General features: G+C 38.1%; 1 protein-coding gene across 14 annotated transcripts in view; it reads right to left on the bottom strand.

The window, feature by feature from the left end:
* ptprk (protein tyrosine phosphatase receptor type K) overlaps positions 1-26,857 on the bottom strand; it is a 196,429-nt gene that overhangs the window by 57,040 nt on the left and 112,532 nt on the right. For all 14 annotated transcript variants that reach the window (XM_061987114.2, XM_061987103.2, XM_061987101.2 and 11 more), the window contains 10 exons: positions 25,665-25,777; positions 23,947-24,127; positions 11,528-11,710; positions 8,344-8,463; positions 6,831-6,940; positions 6,555-6,756; positions 6,366-6,471; positions 2,922-2,994; positions 2,199-2,321; positions 1,984-2,058 (listed from right to left, as the gene is read on the bottom strand). In XM_061987114.2, coding sequence (XP_061843098.1) covers positions 1,984-2,058; positions 2,199-2,321; positions 2,922-2,994; positions 6,366-6,471; positions 6,555-6,756; positions 6,831-6,940; positions 8,344-8,463; positions 11,528-11,710; positions 23,947-24,127; positions 25,665-25,777 — 1,286 coding nt within the window. The remainder of the gene's footprint in view (positions 1-1,983; positions 2,059-2,198; positions 2,322-2,921; positions 2,995-6,365; positions 6,472-6,554; positions 6,757-6,830; positions 6,941-8,343; positions 8,464-11,527; positions 11,711-23,946; positions 24,128-25,664; positions 25,778-26,857) is intronic.

Here is a 26,857-nt window from a genome sequence, read left to right as displayed (position 1 = left end):
CTTCTTTGCGAAGATAATCCATCCCACCTCACAGGTGTGGCGTATCAAGATGCTGATTAAACAGCATGATTATTGCACAGGTGTGCCTTAGGCTGCACACAATAAAAGGCCACTCTGAAATGTGCAGTTTTATCACACAGCACAATGCCACAGATTTCATATGTTTTGAGGGAGCGTGCAGTCGCATGCTGACTGCAAAAATGTCTACCAGAGCTGTTGCCTGTGAAATTAATGTTAATTTCTCTACCATAAGCCGTCTCGAAAGGCGTTTCAGAGAATTTGGTAGTACATCCAACCGGCCTCACAACCGCAGACCATGTGAAACCCCACCAGCCCAGGACCTCCACATCCAGCAGGTGCACCTCCATGAACGTATGAGACCAGCCACCCGGACAGCTGCTGCAACAATTGGTTTGCATAACCAAAGTTTTTTGTTTTGTTTTTTGTCATAAAAAAGTACAATCACGTGTGCTTACGGACTGTATCCCTGCAGACTGTATTGATCAATATTGATATATAATGTAGGAACCAGAAATATTAATAACAGAAAGAAACAACCCTTTTGTGCGAATGAGTGTGAATGAGTGTAAATGGGGAGGGAGGTTTTTTGGGTTGGTGCACTAATTGTAAGTGTATCTTTTGTTTTTTATGGTGATTTAAGAAAAAAAAAAAAAGAAAAAAAAAAAAAAATATATATATATATATATATATATATATATACCGTATATATATTATTATTATTTTTTTATTTCTTGTGCGGCCCGGTACCAATCAATCCACGGACAGGTACGAGGCCGCGGCCCAGTGGTTGGGGACCTGCCCTAAGGCACACCTGTGAAATACTCATGCTGTTTAATCAGCATCTTGATATGTCACACCTGTGAGATGGGCTGGATTATCTTGGCGGAGAAGAAACGCTCACTAAAAGATTTAGTCAGATTTGAAAGAAAGAGGTATTTTGTGTATTTAGTAAAAGTTTTACATCTTTGAGTTCAACTCATGAAAAATGGGAGCAAAAACAAAAGTGTTGCGTTTATATTTTTGTTCAGTATATGATGAATTTTGTCATTTCTCTCTTACAAATGTTATAATGTTGTATACTTGTGTTAAACAAGTGTCAAATCATAAGGTTGATGCATTTAGGCTGTGAGGAATCAAAAATGTAAGATAAAGTATTATCTTCATATAATTATAGCATGTGCATAATAATACCGACGTGCGACATGCAGTGACATTTTTTTAGGAGGTCTGAATTGATTGGCGAGTGTGCAGGTGTACCTATTGTTGTGACCGGGTGAATCTATACAACAATTATAAAGTTTATTTTCGACCGTGTCTGGAAAAATAATAGCGGCGACGACTTCAAGATACATATTGGAGCGGGTGGGGCGTAGTTTTATTTGCAATCTGGGAACGCCTCCAGAATCGAACATCTTGCAGACGGACTCAAAAAAACAGGGTATAAAATTGACTGGAGCAGAATTTATGCAACATTTACACCAAAGCATATTCAATACGTATTATCTAGACCAGTGGTTCTCAAACTGTTTTCACTAAGTACCACTTCAGAAAACACTTGGCTCTCTAAGTACCACCCTAATGACCAACAATAAAATACAGTAGCCTAGTCGGCATAAGTATTCATTAAAAGCAAGGCAGAGGTTGTATTCAACAAGTTGGCCACTGTAACATTACACACAGTTTGAACAGTAACACTGTGTTTGAATATAGGAAAATAATACACTAATCACTCAAGTGAATCTTTGGTGTTTGAGAATCACTGCTTTAAACCACAAAGAGATGCTTAAAATGTAGATTAAAATGATCATAGTTCCCCTTTATATATAAGCCTCCAGAAATAACACTAGCTGAGTCACATTTTTCACACAGTAAATATCTATTTGCCATCTGCAGAAGTTTGCACGTTGAACTTTTTAAAGTTCATTGTGTGCTTATTTAGTCCCCATGTGAAGAAATATTTACCCGCTCAGTGCTGCTAACAGCTTGAAGGTAGATGTTGTAGTTCTTCCTTGGGGCCAAAGGAGCATTCCAGAAACCCTGTGGATTTTTTTTTAAAAAAGCAACTGACCGTCAGACAACAGTTTCGCTTAAACAACCTGGATTTCAGCTGATGCCCGTGCAGGTCCATAAATGGGGGACCTCCTGGAAAACGACACACTTGAGCCTAAAACGCATGCCTGATATGTCTTGTTGTCTCCGACGGTGAACGGGAGGGGCTCTGGGAGGCTGCTGGGCGACAGCTGAGCGGCGTAATAATACGGAGATCCACCGGTTGATGCACTGTGGTAGGAAACAGGAACCTGGCAGAGAAGGGAAGAAGGCGAGTTTTAAAATGTACTTGACACATATTTCTTTTATGAGAGACGGATTTCAATGGACACTCGAGCCAAATAATGCATGTTTGCTATGAAACATTTTAGTTTGGATAGTGTATTCACTGTAAGTATTCATAATTACCTCATAACAGTGGATAGCGTATTCACTGTTTGTATTCATAATTACCTATAACAGTGGATAGTGTATTCACTGTATGTATTCATATTTACCTATAACAGTGGATAGTGTATTCACTGTATGTATTCATATTTACCTATAACAGTGGATAGTGTATTCACTGTATGTATTCATAATTACCTCATAACAGTGGATAGTGTATTCACTGTATGTATTCATATTTACCTATAACAGTGGATAGCGTATTCACTGTTTGTATTCATAATTACCTATAACAGTGGATAGTGCATTCACTGTATGTATTCATATTTACCTATAACAGTGGATAGTGTATTCACTGTATGTATTCATAATTACCTCATAACAGTGGATAGTGTATTCACTGTATGTATTCATATTTACCTATAACAGTGGATAGTGTATTCACTGTATGTACTCATAATTACCTCATAACAGTCGGAGGAGGCTTGGCGACGTGTTCGCCGGGGATTCACTTCCTCCACTACAATCTGATAGGCACTGTTGAAAAAAAAAAAAGTCAATGTTATACCATTCACACATCCATGTAATGGTTAAAATAATGTGTTTCTAAAAATATTGATAAACACATTTTGATGTACAGTGTTTCCCTCGATTATGGTGGGGGTGAAGTTCCAGACCCCTTCTACTTAAATGATAGGGGAATTTCCGTGAAGTAGGAATTTTTCTGAATATTATATGTATCTAAAGTGCTCCGCACAGCTTTCACAGCAACTTATAAGCATCGAAAACACTAAATAGACTCTAAAACCGACATAATTTTAACATGAAACCTTAAATAGGTACTCAAATCTCACTGCACTCAAAAATCTGAAAGTGCCAAACATGTCACATTGGACCATTAAAATTGTTCACATTAACCCTTGTGCAAGGTTAAGATTGACTATACACACCTACAGCACTCTTAGGATCCAAAAGGGATCCGCTCATTAAAGCGTCACTAGTCAACAAAAATTGTGTTTTGTTTTTTACTTTCAACGCTTAATATCTTTTAACAACTTCCGATCTATGCTTAATATCTTTTAACAACTTCCGATCTATCAATTTATATACTTTATTTTATTTTTTTATGTTTAATGGCCTGTTTTTCTGGGGTTTTTTTATAATGGAAAAATGCAAGCTATGTTGCGAAGTGGAATATTTGAGGTTGGGCAATGAATTATTGAATAGGTCAAGAATTCATGACATTGATTTTGATACAGTAGACAACAATTTTAATTTACAGTACAGAGCTAGAATGACAGAAAAACCAGGCAGGACTTGGTTGTGTTTATTGAGTTCTTTACATATATCTGCAACATTATATCTAACAGCTCAAGATAATTTTCATTGCATTTCTATGGAAGTAAAATTGTCTCACATCAACTTATATATATCAATATGATATTAATACATATGCATATATTAATAAATATACAAATACAAATGTGATATACAAATAAATAAATAATTTGTATAAATAAACGCGTATTTGTAAATATATTTTTGAGATTTGAAAATATATACAAATAAAATTTATAAATATAAAAATGTGACATACAAATAAATCAAGAATTTGTATAAATAAACATATTTGTAAATATATTTTTGAGATTTGAATATAAATATGCTTGATTTTGTATTTGTATTGAATTTGCATATGTGGATCGCTTTTTTGCTTTTGTGTCGATGAGACATTCCTACCACAAACCAGATGCACAAATAAATGTGACCGAGTTTGAATGTGGAGTTACACACTCCCCTGAACAACCAGCAGAGGGCACTGCAGCCAGAGCGGTTTGGGTCACAGACATGGTCAGACACTGGCGAGCCAATCAGAGGCACACTACGGATGGTCATATAGTGGATTAAATGGATGGGTAAGTAATAACTAGTAATTATAACTGTCTCATGTGTGTTGTAGTAGTGCCATGGTTGTATAGTGGATTAAATGGATGGGTAAGTAATACCTAATATTGATAACTGTTTCAGGTGTGTTGTAGTAGTGCCATGCTTGTATCTACTAGATAGTTTAGTCAGTCACTCAGCTTTTACAGGTGTTGATGTGACGACGACGTCTGGCAACATCCAATATATCTAACGAAGTAAAAGTGGAAGTAGGAGAAAAAAAAGATCCTCCAGTAATGTACAGATACAGTATTTCAGTACTACTACTACTACTACTGAAGTAGGCCTTAATAGCCTTGGCCTTAGCTCTACGTCGTTAGCTGCGAGCTGGCTAACGTTGCCAGACGTCGTCGTCACATCAACACCTGTAAAAGCTGAGTGACTGACTAAACTATCTAGTAGATACAACCATGGCACTACTACAACACACCTGAAAGAGTTATCAATGCTAGTTATTACTTACCCATCCATTTAATCCACTATATGACCCTTCCTAGTGTGCCTCTGATTGGCTCGCCAGTGTCTGACCATGTCTGTGACCCAGACCGCTCTGGCTGCAGTGCCCTCTGCTGGTTGTTCAGGGGAGTGTGTAACTCCACATTCAAACTCGGTCACATTTATTTTTGCATCTGGTTTGTGGTAGGAATGTCTCATCGACACAAAAGCAAAAAAGCGATCCACATATGCAAATTCAATACAAATACAAATACAAAATCAAGCATATTTATATTCAAATCTCAAAAATATATTTACAAATATGTTTATTTATACAAATTCTTGATTTATTTGTATGTCACATTTTTATATTCATAAATTTTATTTGTATATATTTTCAAATGTCAAAAATATGTTTACAAATACGCGTTTATTTATACAAATTATTTATTTATTTGAATATCACATTTGTATTTGTATATTTATTAATATATGCATATGTATTAATATCATATTGATATATATAAGTTGATGTGAGACAATTCCACTTTCATATATTTCAGTGGTTTAAGAGCAGTTTAACTCGTTTACGCTCATCTAAGCTCTGAAAATTATGCTCATGCTTTTCTGCAATTACACCAAAACAATATTTTCCTGTTTTTCAATCGGCAAGAATGAGATTATTTAACTTTTCATGGAAAAAGCATAGTAATACACCAGGATTACAGGCTGTTAAAAAATCCATCCATCCATTTCCTACCGCTTGTCCCTTTTGGGGTCGCGGGGGGTGCTGGAGCCTATCTCAGCTGCAAAATATATTAGTTATAATTAGAGTAATGGGTGCCGAAAATTGGCTTTGAAGAAAGTGTGTACACTTTATTTTTGTATCCTATTTTAACAACTTTGCAAACAAAAACACAATGCAATTTTATAAAAAAAATATTTAAAAAACCTGGCAAAATTTCAGACCGCTAACCTTCAAACTGAAACATCATATCACATAAAAAACACATGGAATGCAAGTTTTGGCCCCTAGGGTTGCACAAGGGTTAAACCAAACGCACACACACAATCATTCAGTCAGCCATTTAGAGCGTTATGAACTTATCCTCGTCATGGAAAAGACACGACAAAATGCACAGGATGGAGCCCTAAAGCTGAAGATGACCGACCCACCTAAAAAATAAACAGTTGCCACACGGAATGGAAATCTTCCACCGCAAGAAGAGGAGAAGGACAAAGGCCGTGCTCAATGGCCTCTCTGGTAGGCCGCGTTACAGGCAGTTTTTTTGGTTAAATTTGTGAATGAACCCAAGCGCCTGTGTAAATAGTCCATGTTTTTAATGTGAACAGCTGCGGCTTGTAAATAAATGAATGTACAAAATCAAATCGAATGAAAAATGTTATATATTTAGGTGCGCTCACTCTATAGCCTGGTAATTACAGTAGCTAATACTAAAGAGACATGCGTGAGCCAGTGAAAATGGATGTGATAAATGTCATACACTGCATGTCTAATCCTGTGTTACCTTATAGGTGCTCCCTTGGCCTGGGCTGGTTTCAACAGAACAGTGATGGTCGTGGCAGTTTCGTTCAAAAAGGCCTCCGAGCCATCATACTCATCAATTGTCGGGGCTGAAGAGGGACAACATGTTTACACCGGCGTAACATGCGTCATAGGACTGCAGTACATGTGGTACATCTGTTGTGTCGGCTACCTGAAATATTGGTCGTCACATTGAGAGTGGTGGCGGTACCAAATCCTTTGGAAGTAGATGCTCGTATGGAAAGCTGGTAAGTGACCCCCGGGTGGAGCTGGGAGAAAAGGTGATGGGTGGCGTTGGAGGGTAAAGACACCGGGAGCCCGGGGCGCTGCAGGGGCACCGATGGGTCAAAGGAACGCAGACCACTGTAGTTGATCTGTGGCGTAGCAAAGACCACGTTTTAAAAAAAGTGTCATAATATTTACAAACTTCTTTTTTTTGCCAGCCAACCTCATATTGTGTGATGATGCCGTTGGGCTCCGATGGTTCTTTCCAGTAGAGGAGGATCCGGTCCTCAAATTGTGTGGCTCGTACTGACTGAGTGGGAACTGGACCTGGAACTGTTCACGCAGAGACACAAAGTTGCACACGTAACTCTAAAATGTATGCTAAATAAATGCAGGAGCTTTACTGAAAGCTACCTCGGTGTCAAAAGGTTTCGGACTTGTTTGAGAGCTTCAGCAATAATGTCACAAGCACAGTCAGGGCTGTACAGTGCGACAAATTTACTCGCAAATGCTATTAAAAATAAACGGTGCGACTTTAAAAAAATAAAAATAAAAGGGGACTCAACCCTTTCATCGCATTTTACTCCTAAAATAAATCCATTCGAATTTGGGAACATTTTTGCCCATCTGTATGCATGTTTGAGATCCATTTAACCCATAACCATATGGACAGTGATTGATCACTGGCGCTGGGAGGCTAATCCTAACCCTTTTTGTGTGTATGTCCTATAATAATGTTTACCTATAAAACACCATTGTTAAAGGTCAATTATATTCATGTTTAAACATGAAAAACCAGGACACTTTTTCACATTTTGCTCTATTGTCCTTTTGCTAGCTAAATAACTGAGCATAGGGAAATGGTTTTTTTGAAGAAGATTTGAGATTGTATTTGACTTTTCTTATATGATTTGCCAGGCTTTTTCTTTTTTCTTACCTAAAAATACCTCTCAGGTTGGGATCCTATTATACAAAACCTACTTTTCTTACTTGTTTTTGTGTATTTGGGATCGTCATCAGTCCCGAAAATTGAAAAAAACAAGACACGGTGGAGCTATTTAGTTACGTCAACGAATATTTCCATTTATGGGTTAGTTTATAGGCCAAACTATATCGGGTTTTGGTCCATATCGCCCAGCCCTACACTCGTGTTAGCGACAGTGCCAGCACAGTTTAGGGATGTTCTCTGTGTTTAATTGAGCGTTGCAGTAGGTCTTATGATGGCATTGTGTTTATATGTATGAGTATGTATCAATAATGCAATTGTGACATTTAAGACATTTCATATTGCTACAATTTTTTTACTGTGCTACAAAAAAATGTATGTGCTACTAATTTAGTGAAAAAGCTAAGCGTACAGCCCTGACAGTGGGTCTCGGTTAGTTTTTGCCTTAACCTTCACTTAAAGTGTGCGTGACGAACGTACTACCGACCTGGTAAGTCCGAAAGAGATAGAGATGATAGATTTCTATATGCTCACAGATGCTACCTGGTGGTCGTTTGAGCACATTGAAGCTAGTCCTGAAGAGTCATACTCCTTAATGCTTCAGTCGCATGCACATACCTACTGTAATGTAAGGTGTACAATTTCTGTGCAGGTACAAGTTACACCAATGTTATTTATCAGAATTCAAATCGTTTACTCTCTGTGTTATAACTAAGAGTTCAGTGTTGTTAAAGTGCAGCATCAAGGCAGGCAGACCAAAGAAAAGACAGACAGAAGTTGCATATCGCACCATCTTCATCAGTTTGGATGATTGTTTCGTCGCTCTCCTTTCTCCCCTCTGGGTTGGTCAAAATCATCTTCAGACTGACGTTGGTGTACGGTGGCAGGTTTCCAACGACGTGGCGTGGTGCTGCAATGGGGGATAAAGGGGGAGATAAATCTAAATGTTCCGACATAAATGGAAATATGTATTACAGTAAATGTTAATACTAATCACCAGTGCCAGTTGTGTCTATAGGCAACTTCCTGATGTTTTTAGTAACTTAGCTGCATTTGAAGTATTACTGATGGTAAATTTTATTTTTTTCCATCTGTATGCCTAAGAAAGGGAGAAATGGCCTAAAATCTATATTGCACTATATATTATTTGGCATATAAATGATAATAATAACTCTGATCTAACATCGCATCAGGCACAAGACATTGAAACAACGTTGAGAACTTGTTGAATTAGGTCCTGACGTTGAGCAACTCAAACCTAACCTAATGTTGAAACAACACGCTTTTCGACGATGTTTATTCAATGTCAGGTTGTGACGTTGATTTGACCATTTGAAATTTGGTCATTTCCCAACCAACAACGTGGATCCACCTTTGGACATCAACATTGTCTCAATTTACAAATACAACTATTCTGCAATGTTGTTTCTAAGTCAGTTTTTAAAGGACATATACATATAATCAACCTTGTATCAATAATGTCTTGTGCCTGCTGGGATATTGCGTCATTTCCGGTAGTATTTTCTCAAAAATATGATCTACTTGTTAATTTATTGTTAACTAATATCTGGTTACTTTCCATTGTGACATGATTCTATCTACAATTCTGTTAAAATGTAAGAAGTGCTTATTCTTCTGTTGTTTGAAGACTCTACTTACATTTTGGGCGATACTACTGTACAAATTTGGCTACCGAATTGATGTAATATTATATAAGTAGTTACACAGGCAGTACTGGCCATACAGATGCTGATGTCGGTACTACAAATGTCTAATCAAATAGGGCTGTGAATCTTTGGGCACCACAAGATTCAATTCGATTCTTGGGATAACGGTTAAATTCAGAACAGATTCTCGATTAAAAGTCAATACTTTATCAAAATTGGGTGCCGGTTCTATGGTTAACTACGTTCCTCCATAAAATAGAAAAACAGCTCTGATAAATGTCTTAGTTAAAAAAAAAAACTGGCTTTATTTATAAAAAGTCTCCCCAAACATTTAATAAAGTCAAATACAAATGAGGTAACAAGAGAAGTATTCAATCCTTCCTTTTCTAAAGTAAATCCTGACAGCAGATATGATCATCTACATCAACTATATGATTTGCCTGAGAGGCTGGATACGTCTGATTGAATATATATATATATATATATAAATAAATGATTTTTAATTTTTTTTAAATGATAAAGAATCGTTACAAACAAGAATCGCGATTAATTTGAAAAAACAATATTTTTGGACACCCCTAACACCAAATATTCAAATTCTTTCCATACTCTTTTTTTTTTTATTACATATAATATTTCAAACAAAATAAAGTCAAAAGTGCAATATAACTAAACATTAGCAAAATCTACTATTGGCTCGAAATTAAATCATTGTATTGTTGTCCTTAAAGCCCTCCTGTGTCCAGAGACCTATTTCCTGAATTTGTTAACAATAGCAAAAATGACAAAAAGCAATTTAGTGATCATAAACATTATGGATCTAATCACTGTTGTATCGACCATATACTGATACTATACTCGGTATCATTACTGTTGATATTTGTATCGATCCAACCACCAGTGTTTACATTGAAGAGCTCTAGTTTAACCGTCAGCATAGCTTCCTGTATCCTCCTAAGGCAGTGCTCCTCAATTATTTTCGGTTAAGCCCCCCCTAGGAAAAAGAAAGTATTTCTTCAAGACAACTCTGTAAATGTCCTTGCGTGGTTCAGCCAGAGCCCAGAATTCAATCCGATTGAACATCTCGGGAAAAATTTGAAAATGGCAGTGCACCAATACTTTCCATCCAAGCTGATAGAGCTTGAGAGGTGCTGCAAAGAGGAATGGGCAACACTACCCAAAGATAGGTGTGCCAAGCTTGTGTCATTGTATTCAAAAAGACGTTAGGCTGTAATTGCTGCCAAAGGTGCATCAACAAATTATTGAGCAAAGGGTCTGTATACTAAGTTTGTAATTTCTTAAGTTTTTTATTTTTAATAAATTAGCAAAAAAAAAACAGTTTTATATTGTCATTAAGGGGTATTGTGTGTAGAATTTTGAGGACAAAAATACATTTATTGCATTTTGGAATAAGTCTCTAACCAAACACAATGTGAAAAATGTGAAGCGATTTTGAACAAATTTGCTAAAATTTCTAAAAAAAAAAAAAAAAAAGGTTTATATTATCATTTTGGGGTATTGTGTGTAGAATGTTGAGGACAAAAACAAGTTTATTCAATTTTGGAATAAGGCTGTAACATAACAAAATGTGAAAAAAGTTAAACATTTTTTAACAAATTTGCAAAAATTTCTACAAAAAAAAAAAGAAGTTTATATTGTCATTATGGGATGTTGTGTGTAAAATGTTGAGGACAAAAATGAATGTATTTCATTTTGGAATAAGGCTCTAACATAACACAATGTGGAAAAAGTGAAGCGATGTTTGCAAACATTTCTAAAAAAAACTTTTACATTGTCATTATGGGGTATTGTGTGTAGAATTTCGAGGACAAAAATTTATTTATTCCATTTTGGAATTAGGCTGTAACATAACAATGTGGAAAAAGTGAAGCGATTTTTAACAAGTTTGTAAACATTTCTAAAAAAAAACTGTTTTAAATTGTCATTATGAGGTATTGTGTGTAGAATTTTGAGGACAAAAATGAATATATTCCATTTTGGAATAAGGCTGTAACATAACAAAATGTGGAAAAAAAGTGAAGCAATTCTTCACAAATTTGCAAACGTTTAAAAAAAAAAAAACTGTTTTATATTGTCATTATGGGGTATTGTGTGTATTTACCAAAAAACAGTTTTATATTGTCTTTATAGGGTATTCTGTGTAGAATTTTGAGTAGGAAATGTATTTATTTCATTTTTAAATAAGGCCGCAACATAAAATGTGGAAAAAGTCAAGCTCTGCAAATACTTCCTGTATGCTCTGTACACATCATTGAGATCTGAGTGGAAGTGCAGGTCGTTAGCTACCTTTCGGGTCCATGTCCAGGCAGTCGGCCTTGCTGCGGTTGTTTGCCATCATGTAATGATAACAAATGGTGACGTTGAAGGTGTGACAGCGGGTGATGTTGTAACCCAGCGATTCCCAGTCCACCGCTATCAGGCGGGACCTGGTCTCGGCGATCTTCAGCCTCTTCGGAGTTCGCATGGGTTCTACCGGAGAGGAACAAAAAAGGTAGGCAGAATTGTATTGACATTGTCAGCGCTAATACATTTTTACTACAGGTGGTAAATAACGTATGTGACAAATAAAGAACTCCTTTCTGCTTAAGTAACTGGATCAATCGGACCTCACAAACAGGGATTCGAACTATTTAGCGAGCAGCCTTGAGTGAATTATGTTTAGCGACATGTGCTTTTCCATTAAAGGCGATGTTAGCCATCGACCTGAAGGGAGCTGCCATTCTCTTAGCAGCGCATCAGACCTCCCTGTTATTTAAGAGGCCCTACTCACTCAGCAGTCCCCCGCCAACACGGGGAGCAATGGTTAAAACACGATTTATAGTCGGGCCGCCGCAGCAGTTCCTGGAATTAACGTAATTGCATACTTCTGCAATTTCAGATGCTACTTTGTAACATAAAATGCACTAAGTCAAAAATAATTCTTGTCACTTTAACCAATTTGCTGTCTTATATTCCCCCAGAAACAAAACTCCCTCTACTTTTTCCCTCATAGAGGAGACCGCACAAGGACACACACTTAGCAATTGGGTTGACATGCTATTATCTGTCCATCGCTCGCCTCACATGCACGGCACCTTGTAGACACACTATTATTACCCATAAATATGTGTGTTTGCCGTTATGCCCACGGTGGTGTCATCTGGTGACATGTGCACAAAATGTCTACCGGGTTTAGGGGAATCTCAGGTTGACCTAAAATGAGGGTCACGGTTGTTTACGGCTTTGTCTCGACAGAGCATTATTGTAAATCTAACGTGTACATGCAAACAGTGTGTATGTTGCAATAGGAACTAAGATTTGCAATTCCATAAGGAATTGCGTGCAAATGCCTTATGAGCTCGAGCCGCCGATACGGATGAGCGGAACTAAAATGCTGGAATGTCCAGGGTGAGGGGAGTGTGTGGATGTTGGAACGGTTCAAATCGGTTGAGAAATGTGGCAGAATTGTATATTGTATATCTACTGTATATATATCATAATATTATATAGAGTCAATTGTTTATTTCCCATTCATCGTCAATGGGAAGAAAATTACCGGAAATTGTGGGAATTTTGGGAAAGGGGCAACATGTTTTGCATTCATCATACTGTATATGAGGAGGAATGTGGGTGGATGGTTGAAATGTCGGAATTGAGTAAAAAAAAAAAAGGCGCAAAATTTTGAGAATTTTATAACTATGGCTATGTCCATTCATCTGAATGGGAATTTTCGGGAAAACCGGGAATTTGTGCGAAAAGATAAGTTGTCCCAATTAAGAAGAATGTTTTGAAGGTGAAATGGTCAAAAACGGTTGAAAAATGTGGAAACTGTAAAAACTTTCCAGGGAGAGGTGAAAATAGGGCTTTGGAAACCCGGGAATTCCCAGAATTTTTTTGAACTTGGAAAATGGTAGTTTGTCCAAGGTGAGATGAGTGTGTGGAGTGGTGGACCGGTTCCAAACGGTTGAGAAAAGTGGAAATTGTGCAAGTTCGAAACATGGCCCACTCATTTTCAATGGGAAAAATGACCATTAAAACCAGGTTAATCTGGGATATTTTTAAAACATTTTTTAGGGGAGTTCATGATTCCCGGTCGAGCCGAACGTTTTCATACTTGAACGGTTCCGATTGGATGAAAACTGGGTTGTGACGCGCGCCAAATTTTGCGGCAGTATAATAATAATAATAGTAAATAGATCCTTTTTGGTGTAGAATCTTCACACAATATTTTAGACCAGTTGTTAAATACCTTACTAATAGAGACATGAAGAAAGAAAAATAAATGGAGACGGCAAGACAGCACCAAGGCAAGTAGAAGGGACCTAATGATGAATTTTGTCTTTTTGTTGTGACCGGGAAAATCTACATAATGTTAATGAAGTTCTTTCTTTTTTTATGTTTATTGGATTTCTGACACATACAGTCCAGAAATACAATTAAACACTTGTCAAATGTTATTTTCTTTTTTGCCCCAAACAAGTAACCCACAAAAAGTATATATGAAATAAAATTAAAATAACAAACAAGAAAGAAAAAAAAAGTTCGGGCAAATATTGACATGAAGCCACAGACAACTTAAAACCCTGAGTGTCCCCAACATGGTGCAGCAATACACAAAAGCAGACAAAAAAGCTCATCAATTATCTACTTTTCAATCGGGGTAAATTTCAGATCAGTCTCTCATTTTAGGGATCCATCCCAACTTCACGGAACAACCGTTCAATGTCAGCCTAATTTTAATGAAGTTCATTTTGGACCATGTCTGGAAAAAATAACAGCGGGGACCACTTATAGATTTATATTTAAACAGTGTACATTCTCAAAAGAAAAATGATGATACTTTCAGAAGTGGTCATTTGCAAACTGGGACCGCCTCCATAACCAAACGTCTTGTAGACGAACTTAAACGGGTCATAAACGTGAGTGTAGAGCAAAATGTACACACAATTTACAACAAGGCATAATAAATACTTGTTATATTATCTGGACCACAAGGACGTGTTTTAAAATGTAGATTAAAATCATCATAGGAGCCCTTTAAAAAGGTCCTATTAACAACTTTTCTTACTTGTTGGTACTTGTTTTTGTGCATTTGTGATCCCCATAATTCCTGAACATTTCAAATTAAACCATGGTATTTAAAAATCAATCTTTATTAAATAGCTAATATTTTAAGAATTAATCAAAGTAATTCAACACATTGAGTCTATCAGAGTGATAAAACTGCCAAGAGATAATCAATAATCATTATACCAGTGTGCAGCTTTTTAAACATCACAAAATGCTTTTCTTTTTGAGGAAGTTAGATTTTGTGTTTGGTTTGTTTTCATTGCTGCTATTTTAACTATTTTTTAATACATAAACAAGGCTAATTGTTTTTTTAGCACTTTATCTTTGCTTTCTTTTTAATGAATACATTTTAATATTCATTTAAATTACTGTAACAGCTGAATGAACAGCACAGTTACAGTATAAATAAATATTTATGAATGAATGAGTCATCTTTGTTGTTAGTAAGCACATACCTAAAATAACTTAAGCTGCATTTAAAAGTCGATGGAAAAATTAGAGCCATTAAATATGTGTACGCTTTATTATCCGACTAGTCGACTAATGGTTAAGACAGTCGTTGACTAGTGGACTATCAAAATAGTCCTGGTGGAGTCGCAGTCAAAGGGGCTTCGGCCTGAATGAGGACTTTGGGCACGTGAATAAGCCCGCAAACAAAGTGGGGCATTGTGAAGACAGTGGCTTGAAGATGGTGTGTAAAACATAATCTATGCAACATTTTCACCAAAGACCCACCTATAATTGTTATGTAGGCCACAGCAGAACAAAAAATCACACTGTCTCAGCGGAATAAAAACGGTTCGATTCCAGCTTCCTGCTGTTGTGTCCTTGGGCAAGACACTTCACCCACACTGATCCAAACGTAGCTTACCACCCCCAATGGGTTTGTCAATGTAAAGCGCTTGGAGACAACTGTGAAAAAGTGCTATATAAATGGTAAATTGTAAATGGGTTATACTTTTATAGCGCTTTTCTACCCTCAAGTTACTCAAAGCGCTTTGACACTATTTCCACACTTACCCATTGACACACTGATGGTGGGAGCTGCCATGCAAGGCGCTAACCACGACCCATCACGGTGAAGTGTCTTGCTCAAGGACACAACGGACGTGAAGCTGGGGATCGAACCAGGAACCAGGAACCCTCAGGTTGCTGGCACGGCCACGCCCCCAACCGTGCCACGCCGGCTCCAGCTGTTGTGTCCTTGGGCAAGACACTTCACCCAAACTGGTCCAAACGTAGCTTACCACCACCAAATTTGTCAATGTAAAGCGCTTTGAAACAACTGTAAAAAAGTGCTGTATAAATATCCATTCATCTTCTACCGCTTGTTCCTTTCGGAGTCTCGGGATGGCGACTTGTCCAGGGTGTACCCCGCCTTCGGACCGAATGCAGCTGAGATATAAATATCATTCATTCATAATATGACCGCTTTATATTGCAACATCTTCCTTTCATTTCTGCTTCTTTTTCTTGCTTCCCTTTCCCCATTAAAAATGTTTTAATTTTATTTGAAAATTCAACAAAACCTTTGGGGTGACTCAATGTTTGTCAAACAAAGAGCCCGACTCAAAACATAGACCTCAAAATGCAAAAGTCTTATTTAAAAGGAGCGAGAAAATCAAACTGATGGAGTAAAGAAAAGATAAAAGAGTTAAAAGATGAGAGAAAGGGGAAAAAGGACAGAAAAACAACGGGAGGAGGAACGCAGAGGGACGACAACCAGTCTGGAACGAGGCCAAAGCCAAGCGGGACCTGGTCCAATGGTTAAACCACAGAGGCAGCCTTGTCCTTTTCCCCTCCTCCGCTTCAGAGACAAGCGGCTGGATTCATGTCGGAACTAAAAGGCTTTGTTCTCGGCGCTTGGCGCTTTGAACAACAACAATACCAATAAACAGCAACAATAACGCCCAGCACAGGAGGCGTCATATCAGCCCAGCCCAGAGGTTGGTATTAAACAAAAGCGGTGGAATGAAACTAAACAACGCGGAGGGCGGAAAAGTATCTCCATAGAGAGAAGCCAAGATGTACGCAGCCAGAGGAACACTGAAGAGAAAATAAAAAATGAGATGCGGCCAAATCCAAGTTAATCTCTTCAATTACTTTTTAGTAATCCTTTCACTGTCAGGAGGAGGGAAGACAAATGAAACGTCGGTCTTTCATTCCGTCTTAGGTCCTCACTTCTTCACATCAAAGATGCACGACTGCGCTTCATGGGGTTAATTATATTATCCGTAATTAGGGCCCGCCTTCAGGAGTTTAGGACTAAGAGTAATGACTGAGACCAAAATACCATTTCAGTAAAAGAAACGCTCACAATTAACTAAAACACCGCTTTGTTGAGGTGTTTTCCGATGAAAAGGTCAAATCTAGGACAGTTTCTAATAAAGTTAAAGTTAAAGTTAAAGTACCAATGATTGTCACACACACACTAGGTGTGGCGAAATTATTCTCTGCATTTGACCCATCACCCTTGATCACCCCCTGGGAGGTGAGGGGAGCAGTGGGCAGCAGCGGTGGCTGCGCCCGGGAATCATTTTGGTGATTTAACCCCCAATTCCAACCCTTGATGCTGAGTGCCAAGCAGGGAGGTAATGGGTCCCATTTTTATAGTCTTTGGTATGACTCGGCCGGGATTTGAACTCCCAACCTACCGATCTCAGGACGGACACTCTAACCACTAGGCCACTGAGTAATAGCCCACGTATCCTCTGTCACCTTCCACTTAAACCAGGGATGTCCAAAGTGTGGCCGGGCCCCTTCTGCGGCCTGCAGCTATTTTTTTAATAACCCCGGCACATTCTGAAAATATAATTTTAAAAATAAAAGAGCAAACGGCTGTAATGTGAAGTGAAAAAAGGGACATTTTGACTAATAGCACAAAACGGTAATTTCTCAAAAATTATAATAAATCAAAATCAATGTAATATTGACCTACTAAAGGCTCCAATTAAATCTAATATTTAAAGTTAAAAAGTTAAAGTACCAATGATTGTCACACACACACTAGTCCACTTTGAAATATTTTTTTATTGAGAAAATATTGCATATTTTGTGGGTTTGCCGTATTAAAACAAAGGTTTTTTTTGACAAAAAGAGCATAGATCAGAAAAATAATAAAAACCTAAAGATTCTAGCATTAAAAGTAAAAAATAAAACGTATACAGTAGGGAAGGAATTTGGCTCCATTCCTGGAAGGATCTCGCATGAGAGGAAGAGGGTTAATCATCTTGCAATGCAGTTTGCTAAAAATGATGGAAAGCGCCACTTTACATAGCAACTGACGCGGGCGTCAAAGTTGGAATTGCCACAAAACACATCTTAAGATATTCAACACTCTACTGCCATCTGACGGCTAAAATGGATAGTGCAAACACCCGCAATTTGTCACGGGGGATGGTATGGCGCAGTTGGGAGAGTGGCCGTGCCAGCAACCTGGGGGTTCCTGGTTCGATCCCCAGCTTCTACCAACCTAGTCAGGTCCGTTGTGTCCTTGAGCAAGACACTTCACCCTTGCTCCTGATGGGTCGTGGTTAGCGCCTTGCATGGCAGCTCCCGCCATCAGTGTGTGAATGGGTGAATGTGGAAATAGTTTCAAAGCGCTTTGAGTACCTTGAAGGAAGAAAAGCGCTATACAAGTATAACCCATTTACCATTTATGTTTCATGTCTCAGGTAAACCGCGATTAATGGGGCCATATGAATCCTCTTCCTACTGTATATGACTTATTTTTTAACCCTTATGAGTGGGCTGTTTTTAGATTCTCGGGACCTTTTAGCATGATTTTTTATTTTATTTTTTTAATGGTCATCGTTTAAAAAAATAATAAAGAATCAAAATCAATGTTATCGATTATTGACCTATTTAAGAGTCCAATTACTTCAGCTCAAATATTCCACTTAAAATTTTTTGGGGGGGCTTTGTTGCATATTTGGGGGTTCTGCCATAAACATTACATTTTCTTTGACAAAAAAGGCATTAAAACATAAAAATAATATAACACTTATAATCTGAAAGTTGATCTAGAGAGTCATGCATTGAACGTAAAAAGAAGTTATATATGACATCATTTTAACACTTATGAATGGGCCCTTTTTGGATTCTCGCAATCTTTCTGCATGATTTTTTTTTTTCCTCCAAAAACGGTCATTGCTCGAATAATAAATTAATACATCATTGACCTATTTAAGAGTCCAATTAGTTTACCTCAAATATTTTACTTTGACATTTTTTAGGGGAAAATATTGCGTATTTTGTGTTTTGTTTTTTTTGCTATAAAACAGGGTTTTCTTGGACAAAAAGAACATAAACTTTATATCACGGGATGGATCTGAAATTGGTCTCGAGCAGGGGTCGGCAACCCAAAATGTTGACAGACATATTGGACCAAAAAATAAAAAATGAAAAAAAAGGTCTGAAACCGCCAAAAATTCAAAGCCTTTTATAAGATGTATAATGAAGGCAACACATGATGTTGAAATTTAATAATTATTCTACAACATTGAAAAAAAACATTAGTAAAATGATGGAGGCTTCTCAGAGGGTGAGATAACTCCTGGAAATTACTGGCTTAAAATGGCAAAAAGGTATAGATGTGTGTCCAAGTTAAAGGAACCAGCAGGCTGTCTTCTTCTAATAGATTTGTTACAATATTTGCAAGCTGAGTAACGTTTGCTTTGGTCTGGAATAACAAGGCACACAAACAACATCAGAGGTGCAGCCAATATTACATACAGATAATGTGTCATGAGACATGCAAATATAAATTAAATACACAGAGGACGTAAGTAAAGGAAATTAAATGAGTTCCAATATACCTACAAACCAGGCATAATGATGCAATATGTACGTACAGCTAGCCTAAGTAGCATGTTAGCATCAATTAGCTTGCAGTCAATAACATCAACAAAGGTCACGTTTGTGCATTCACGCACAGCACAAAACGTTTGGTAGTCAAAATGAGACAAAGGAGTGGCATAAAACACGTCTTTCTGTGGCCGCATCGGGGAAAGTTGTACATGTATACAAACTATGGTGAGTTCAAGGACCGCCGAAATTAGTACGCTCGCCAAATTCTCTCATCAGTGAAGCATGTTTAATATAAACTGTGGGATTTCTAACAATTCATAAAGTTTGTGTCATGTTTGCCCTCCTACAGAAACTATATTAAAACAACTTTTTCCATTTTCATACATTTTTGAAAAAGCTCCAGGGAGCCACTAGGGCGCCGCTAAATAGCCGCATACGGCTCTAAAGCCGCGAGTTGCTGACCCCCCGGTCTAGAGATATAAGCGTTGAAAGTAAAAACTGGATATTGTTATAGGATTTTAAAACTTTTATGACGGAGACCATTTCGGGTCACAGGAACCTACAACATTCACCAAACATCAGGGGAGTCACAAGGGTTAAAACAAAAAATCTATTTGATGTGTTGGTTTTAAAATGGAAACATTTCGTGATTTTTCAGCGAGTGGCTCCGAGTGGAAAACGTTTGGACACCCCTGACTTAAACGCACCCCACTGCCATTGTGTGAGTATTCTCAGATATAGAGAAACACAAGTGGTGAATATTGTCTGCTTCCTATATATGAGCTCACAAGGGCAGATATGAGACTTGTGTGCTTCCATTTTCCCATTAATCCATGTGATGCTGAGCTTGTGCAGCAATAGCAGAAATACTGCAACTCCTCAAAACTTTGCGCACGCGTGTGTGTGTGTGTGTGTGTGTGTGTGTGTGTGTGTGCGCGCGTGTGTGTGTGTGTGTGTGTCAATACCTCCAAGCGGGAGTTTATGTTCATGCCTGTGTGTGTTTGAAAGTGCGTGACAAACAGACCGTGAAGTTTTTGGAGGGTCAGGATATGGATTAAAAGCTACTTCATCACACACACACACACATCTTCTCTTCAGATTATTTTTCATTTTTCAGACAAGAGCAATAAATCAGCACGGAGGATTAATAGAGAACAGTGGGGTAAAAAGCTGAGGAGAAAGGAGCAGAGATGGAACATGAAGAATTGGAACGGCTCCGCGCTATTAAATCCATTACTATTGATCATGTGGTCGCATGCACTGCTTTTATTTCCATGTTGTGCGAGTGTTTTGCATATCTTCCCTTGAAGATTGTGTTAAATATTCCGTAAACTACAGGTGGTGGGATCAGACAAACTTAACCAAACAGAACAAAGCAAACGCATCATTACCATTTAAATAACATTTCTGTGGTTCTATGTGTATCAGGAAGCACGCAGCAGACTACACACAGGTGTGTTTAAGTGTCCGAGTGTTCATGAGAAACGGCGGGGTGGTATTAAATATTGAAACCAGAACGCAGGCAATTAGCATAATGTGCCGCTAAATTTCATGTGTTCAAGTTCTGATAGGGAAAGCCAAAGACACCGGTACACTTCCTACTGGGCCTAAAGTAGACATTTGAATCCATACGTACGATTCTTGGTACCTGGGAATTTACCGTATTTTTCGGAGTATAAGTCGCTCCGGAGTATAAGTCGCACCGGCCGAAAATGCATAATAAAGAAGGAAAAAAACAGATATAAGTCGCACTGGAGTATAAGTCGCATTTTTGGGGGAAATTTATTTGATAAAACCCAACACCAAAAATAGACATTTGAAAGGCAATTTAAAATAAATAAAGAATAGTGAACAACAGGCTGAATAAGTGTACGTTATATGACGCATAAATAACCAACTGAGAACGTGCCTGGTATGTTAACGTAACATATTATGGTAAGAGTCATTCAAATAACTATAAAATATAGAACATGCTATACGTTTACCAAACAATCTGTCACTCCTAATCGCTAAATCCCATGAAATCTTATACGTCTAGTCTCTTACGTGAATGAGCTAAGTAATATTATTTGATATTTTACGGTAATGTGTTAATAATTTCACCCATAAGTCGCTCCTGAGTATAAGTCGCACCCCCGGCCAATCTATGAAAAAAACTGTGACTTATAGTCCGAAAAATACGGTATACTGAACGGTACCAATTGTCGCTACTTTTGTGTGTGTTAATATGAATTGGTTTTGATAATAAAGTCTTTTTTTAATCTTTTTATTGCAATTGAAAATAATTAAATCTGGACGTCCTGAACCTCGAAATATGTGGACATATGCGCATGGCCGCAAAATAAAAGCACACATGCCGTGATTTGTGTGGCGGCGAAAAGCAGAGATTTTGTTTTGAGATTTTTATTGATGCACACATGTTGAGTTTAACTTCAAGCATTTATTCAAAAAAGAATGAAGGTAAAGAGTAAGCAAAAAATCTTTTTTTCGACAGTTTTCCCTAAAATACACATTGAGGCTACAAAAAGTGTTTGATCTGATGACTCGATAGATTATTATATTACAAAAATAATTGCAGATAGCTGCAGATTTAATTTAAATTCAACCATGATTCTCAATTCAAGCAGATACTTGCAATATATTGTTTGGTATAAAACATTTTTTAACATTTTGAATACAGTTTAAGTACAAGTGCTGAAATGACCTCAAAAATTGATTTAAAAAATTGATTCTCAACATTATTTTAACTAAAATATTTCAATTGATCAGAGAAAAGAAATTGTGATTCAGATGTGAATCAAGTTTTTGCAGCACCCTGAGTTAGAATTACATACGAGTGTAGAAAGCAGCGAAAGGTTTATAACAGTGTGTGGGGGTTTATTTAGACGTAAAATAGTTACAATATTTGTATTAAATCTAAATATTTTTAGCGCCCCTACTTTGCGGAGATTCACAAACCACAATGTATTGGAAATTGTTCTAATAAAGTAGTCAAACAAAATTGTCTTTCTTAGATTTCCCGTTCATTGCAAATATGTAAGGAGTGTGCACCAGGAAAATAGATGTGTTATTCTTTATACACTGGCTACAAGGTGGGTGGGAGGGAGTATGCTCAGTTTGGAGGGGGGGAGGAATGGGGGGAAGCATATGCTGCAACTCAGTGGAAAGTGCACACACTGGGAACAATGGAGCACTGTTAAATGAGCAACAAAAAGGCAGAAGAGATACTTTCACAGTCACAATGTGGACAAGGTCACACAGGCCAGAATGTGCTTTCTGCACAGCACTATTGCAATTTACACAAAGGTACATAAATATTTTCCAACACAACGGGGGGATCTGGAATGTACCTGCCGCAATAATCGAAGGAACAATGTTTTAATTGTATGACTGTTAAGAATAATATGTTACTTTTAAAAGGGGACCAATGATGCAAAACCAACTTTTCTTACTTATTGGTACCTGTTTTTTGTATTTGGGATCTGCACATGTCCCGAAAATGTTTAAATTAAATAATGGAGGCATTACAGAGATTTTTTTTTTTTTTTAATCTTGCCTTCCTTTATACTTCTGGGAAACAAGCCATTTGGAATGACCAATTTGTGACGTTTCTCCCATTGGTGACGTAAGCTTTTATCTCCATTTCCTGTATGGTCAAATTTTACCCATGTTGTCCGACATTGCATGCACCCTCCGCTGTTGCCATTTCTAATACACAGTAACTTAAACCTGTCCGTAAACTCGCTATGGAACCGCAAAAAACTACAACAAAGATGACGGGGAGAAGACCAGTCGAAGTGGAGGCACGTAAATAAGACCGCCCACAAAACGGCGCATCCTGATTAGACGGTCAGAAAGCGGCTTGAAGACCATCTGTTAAACACAATCTATGCAACATTTTCACCAAAGAACCACCATTACTCTCCTCTACGTGTCAATCACTTCCTTGACATGTAGAAAACAAATCAAAGTATGACTCCTAATTGATTGCGTCAAAAATGTAAAACTATTTAAACGATTTAAAACTATTCCTTTTTTTTTTTTTTTATGAGAACATTTAAAGTAAGTGGAAAGGGGAAGTGACAGGCTGGTGCAATAGCACCGACTTCTCAGGGGTCTCGTTGCAGCAACGCAGAGTTTAGACCAGGGTCAAAGTTACTAAATTCTGGCTATTATCCATCTGCAGATCATAAAGCTGAATGTTCTATGAACTACCACAAAAAATGAGATGTTGAGTCAAATGTTGAGCTGCACTTCTGCTTAGCGGCCAAAGAGGTTCATTGAGACTTCATTACTTCAATGTGCTGTGATGGGCTGATATCGACACGTCGCGTGGACCACTATGAGTTGCTATGGTTTGCACAAAACTGCGAGTGACGAGAAGATTAATTTCCACCCTGTCAGGAAGGAAAGCGTTCAATACACAAGTCGCGTGGAATAAGTCCCTCACTTTCAATAAACACAGGCAATAACACACATGCACGCGCACGCGCCCGTTCTGGCAGACATCAGTCAGGCCCCGCAGTTATGAATTTTCATCTCTTTTTCATTTTCCCTCGCAAGTTTCATCATACCGCCTCTCGCCGCGTCCATTCTCTGCGCTCCTTCACTCTTGTGTGTTTTCATCATCTCCCATCATTGCCGCCTCGCTCCGTTTCTCATTGCTTTTCTTTGGAGTCCCCCTCGCCCTGTCCCACTCCCTCAGGCCAGCTGTGTTTTTATTTCACACGTTTCTTCCAACAAATGTCAGACAGAGTTTCTGCCCTCTGTCTATTGATCCGCACAGAGAATGAAGGCGAGGAGAGGGATGAAGGGACACTGAGTTTTGACTATGTATTGTTTCCTACCTGCACATTTGGTCCGCGTAATGAGTGGCGGTCCAGCCTTGCCCGTCCCTCCCTCGCCTGGTCGGGTTAGTAAGACCCTGATCTCGTACTCGGTATCTGGGTCCAGGTGCCATAACTTATAGTTGGGTGAGTTGACAGCATGGGTCTCCGTCCAACTGCCTGATGTCATGCGGTACTCCACCTATAGGAAATAAATTACACACACATTGATCCACCGATATGTTTTTTTCAGGGCCGATACAGATACCGATTATTAGTAGTCAAGGAAGCCGATAACCGATATTCATTTGCAATAAAAGTTATTTAAACATGAATATTATACATCAGTAGACAGCTGGACAAGGCTTTAAGTTGTTTTTTTTAGATTATTTTTTCGGAAAAGTCCGACCCCATGTTTTGGTTAATTTAGCAGCAAAAAACATCATGGGATATTTATTACGTGTGTCTAAGAGGAACATCAACATTTGTATTTCCAAATATAAAAAATTACCTGGGGAAAATTGTTTTGTAGCAGTTTATGGATTTATTAATACATTGTAAGATTTCTTTGTAAGGAACCCCGAAATATTGAGAACATATAAATAAAAACAATTCTGGGCTCCTTCACGTAGCTTATAGTTGAGACATCAAGCTGGCTAAAATAAGTTTTTCCTGGATGTTAGAGAAAGTATGAGCATGTCTGAGCTGCTTGCCTGCTCTTCTTTACTTATCTAATAAGTCTCCTCTATTTGTTATCTTTTCTGTCGTCTTTATGTCCATCCATCTTTGTCCCGTTATTTGATTGAATCACGGAACATGAAACCCACCGCACTCTTTAACGAGTCCACACTCCAAGTGAAAACAAACAAAACAGAGAAGACGCCAGAAAAGGACAAAAACTGAATTTCCCGGCAAAAAATGGGATGTTTTGATAGGTAGGCAGAAGAGACATACTGTAGAAGCGTGAGCGCCGCTGTGAAAAAAAAGGTCAAAAAGGATTATGCTCGAGCACAGGTTATTACTATCTGCTTCACTAATTATAATTGTATATACTAATTACTGGTAGTATTTGTGTATATGGTCGGGGTGTCAAGAAAAATCGATTTTCAAATAATTTGTAGAGGGGGCGGGGGGGTCACCCACATCTGCGGTCCTCTCCAAGGTTTCTCATAGTCATTCACATTGACATCCCACTGGGTTGTGAGTTTTTCCTTGCCCTTATGTGGGATCTGAACCGAGGATGTCGTTGTGGCTTGTGCAGCCCTTTGAGACACTTGTGATTTAGGGCTATATAAATAAACATTGATTGATTGATGATTCCATTTAAAAAAATTAAAAATTAAAAATAAATCTTTCCTGTCCAGCCACTTTATCAAATGTTTGGATAGAATTTTATTAAACAAAAAAAGTAATATCAAAATGTATCAGTGCTGTTTATTTTATAGAACTGGCACTCAACGTTATTAAAAAAAGTATTGATTTTGAATCGAGAATAGATTCTGAATCGAATTGTGCGGTGCTCAAAGATTCACAGCCCTAACATATCCTACATATCGTATCTGCTGATGTAAAAATAAAATAAATAAATAAAAAAAGCAAATACCAATGAAAAATACCAATATATGTCTAATATCAGTGCTAATAATCGGTCGATCTCTGCTTTATTGGTTACAACCGCACTACATGATTCTGGCGGTTCATGCCTTTAAAGATATAAAATAATAAATGACGGTACACACCTCTTTAACTATAATAGGACCGTCTCCAAAGATGGAGTTGGCATTGAGCTGAATCAGCAGGTAGGTAGGGCCGACGCCAAGCAGCTGGGGCGGGGCTATAGGGTGTGGAGGCTCTGAGGAGAGAAAAAGAACAAGATCAACAAAAGAAGACCCACTTGGGAACGATACAACACTGAAACAATGTACCAACAAAAACAATATGACAGTCTAGAGGTATATACTGTTGTCGCAGTGATATAAAGTCAAATATTCAAAGGTATGCAGAGAGAATGACTCTCCGTCAACATTAACTTCTCCGAACGAGAGTAGTGCCAGTAGTGATTGGGGCTATGTGGAAGCCTACAGCAGAAACCAGGAACAACATCTGACATACAGAAGAGCGCCATATTGGAAACCACTAAGATCCTGCACAGATCCCTGAAACTCCTAGGCTCTGGTAGAGGACCTGAACTTGAAGAAAATCGCAGGAGAAACGAGAACCAAAAAATTTGCTTAATCAATCAGTCAGAATAAATCGATTGCGTGAAACGGGTGGATGATTCATCATATTTTGAAGAAAAACGAGAGTGCATTATTTGGTTTCAACCAGCAGAGTCAGTTTTCCATGTAAACACATTAGAACATAAAGTCATATATGGGAGGTGGAGTTACACCTGTGTGGAACACAATGGTGCCTGAAATGGAAAAATAAAACTCACCCCACAAAATATACTACTTTTTCCAGTTGCCAAATGTTTTTCCCTACCCGTAAACCATGGTAGACACGAGGGGCATGGAGAAACGGCCAAAAAAAGTAACGCGATTTGCAAAAATGTGCCACTGGAAGCTCAACTTACCTTTAAACTACTTCGATTTACCAACCCCTCTTGGTACGAATTTTTCAGTTTGCAAACCACAGGCCGGAAAAATATGCTTTGGCAAAAGAAAAGTACGTCCCCACGTACGAACGTTTCATCCGCCCATTGTGCGTCTCGCAGTGCAGCCATTTTGTGCCCGTCAGCACAGAGATTGTGGTCATCTCCGGTGCTCATTCAGTTTGCAGAGCACAGTGCTGCCGTGAGCTACTGTGCTACTTTGTGTGCCTTTTTCAGTGTTTCTTAGCCTTTTTACATTTGTCTAGTGTTGCTAACTCAATACGAGTCCAAAGACCAGCAATGGACAAGCGATGCCCGCAGAGATGAACCAATAAGGTA

This window comes from Nerophis lumbriciformis, linkage group LG26, assembly GCF_033978685.3.
Source record: "Nerophis lumbriciformis linkage group LG26, RoL_Nlum_v2.1, whole genome shotgun sequence".
NCBI classification, from domain to species: Eukaryota; Metazoa; Chordata; class Actinopteri; order Syngnathiformes; family Syngnathidae; genus Nerophis; species Nerophis lumbriciformis.
Note: the sequence above shows the minus strand (reverse complement) of the source record. Positions and strands in the feature narration are given on the sequence as shown.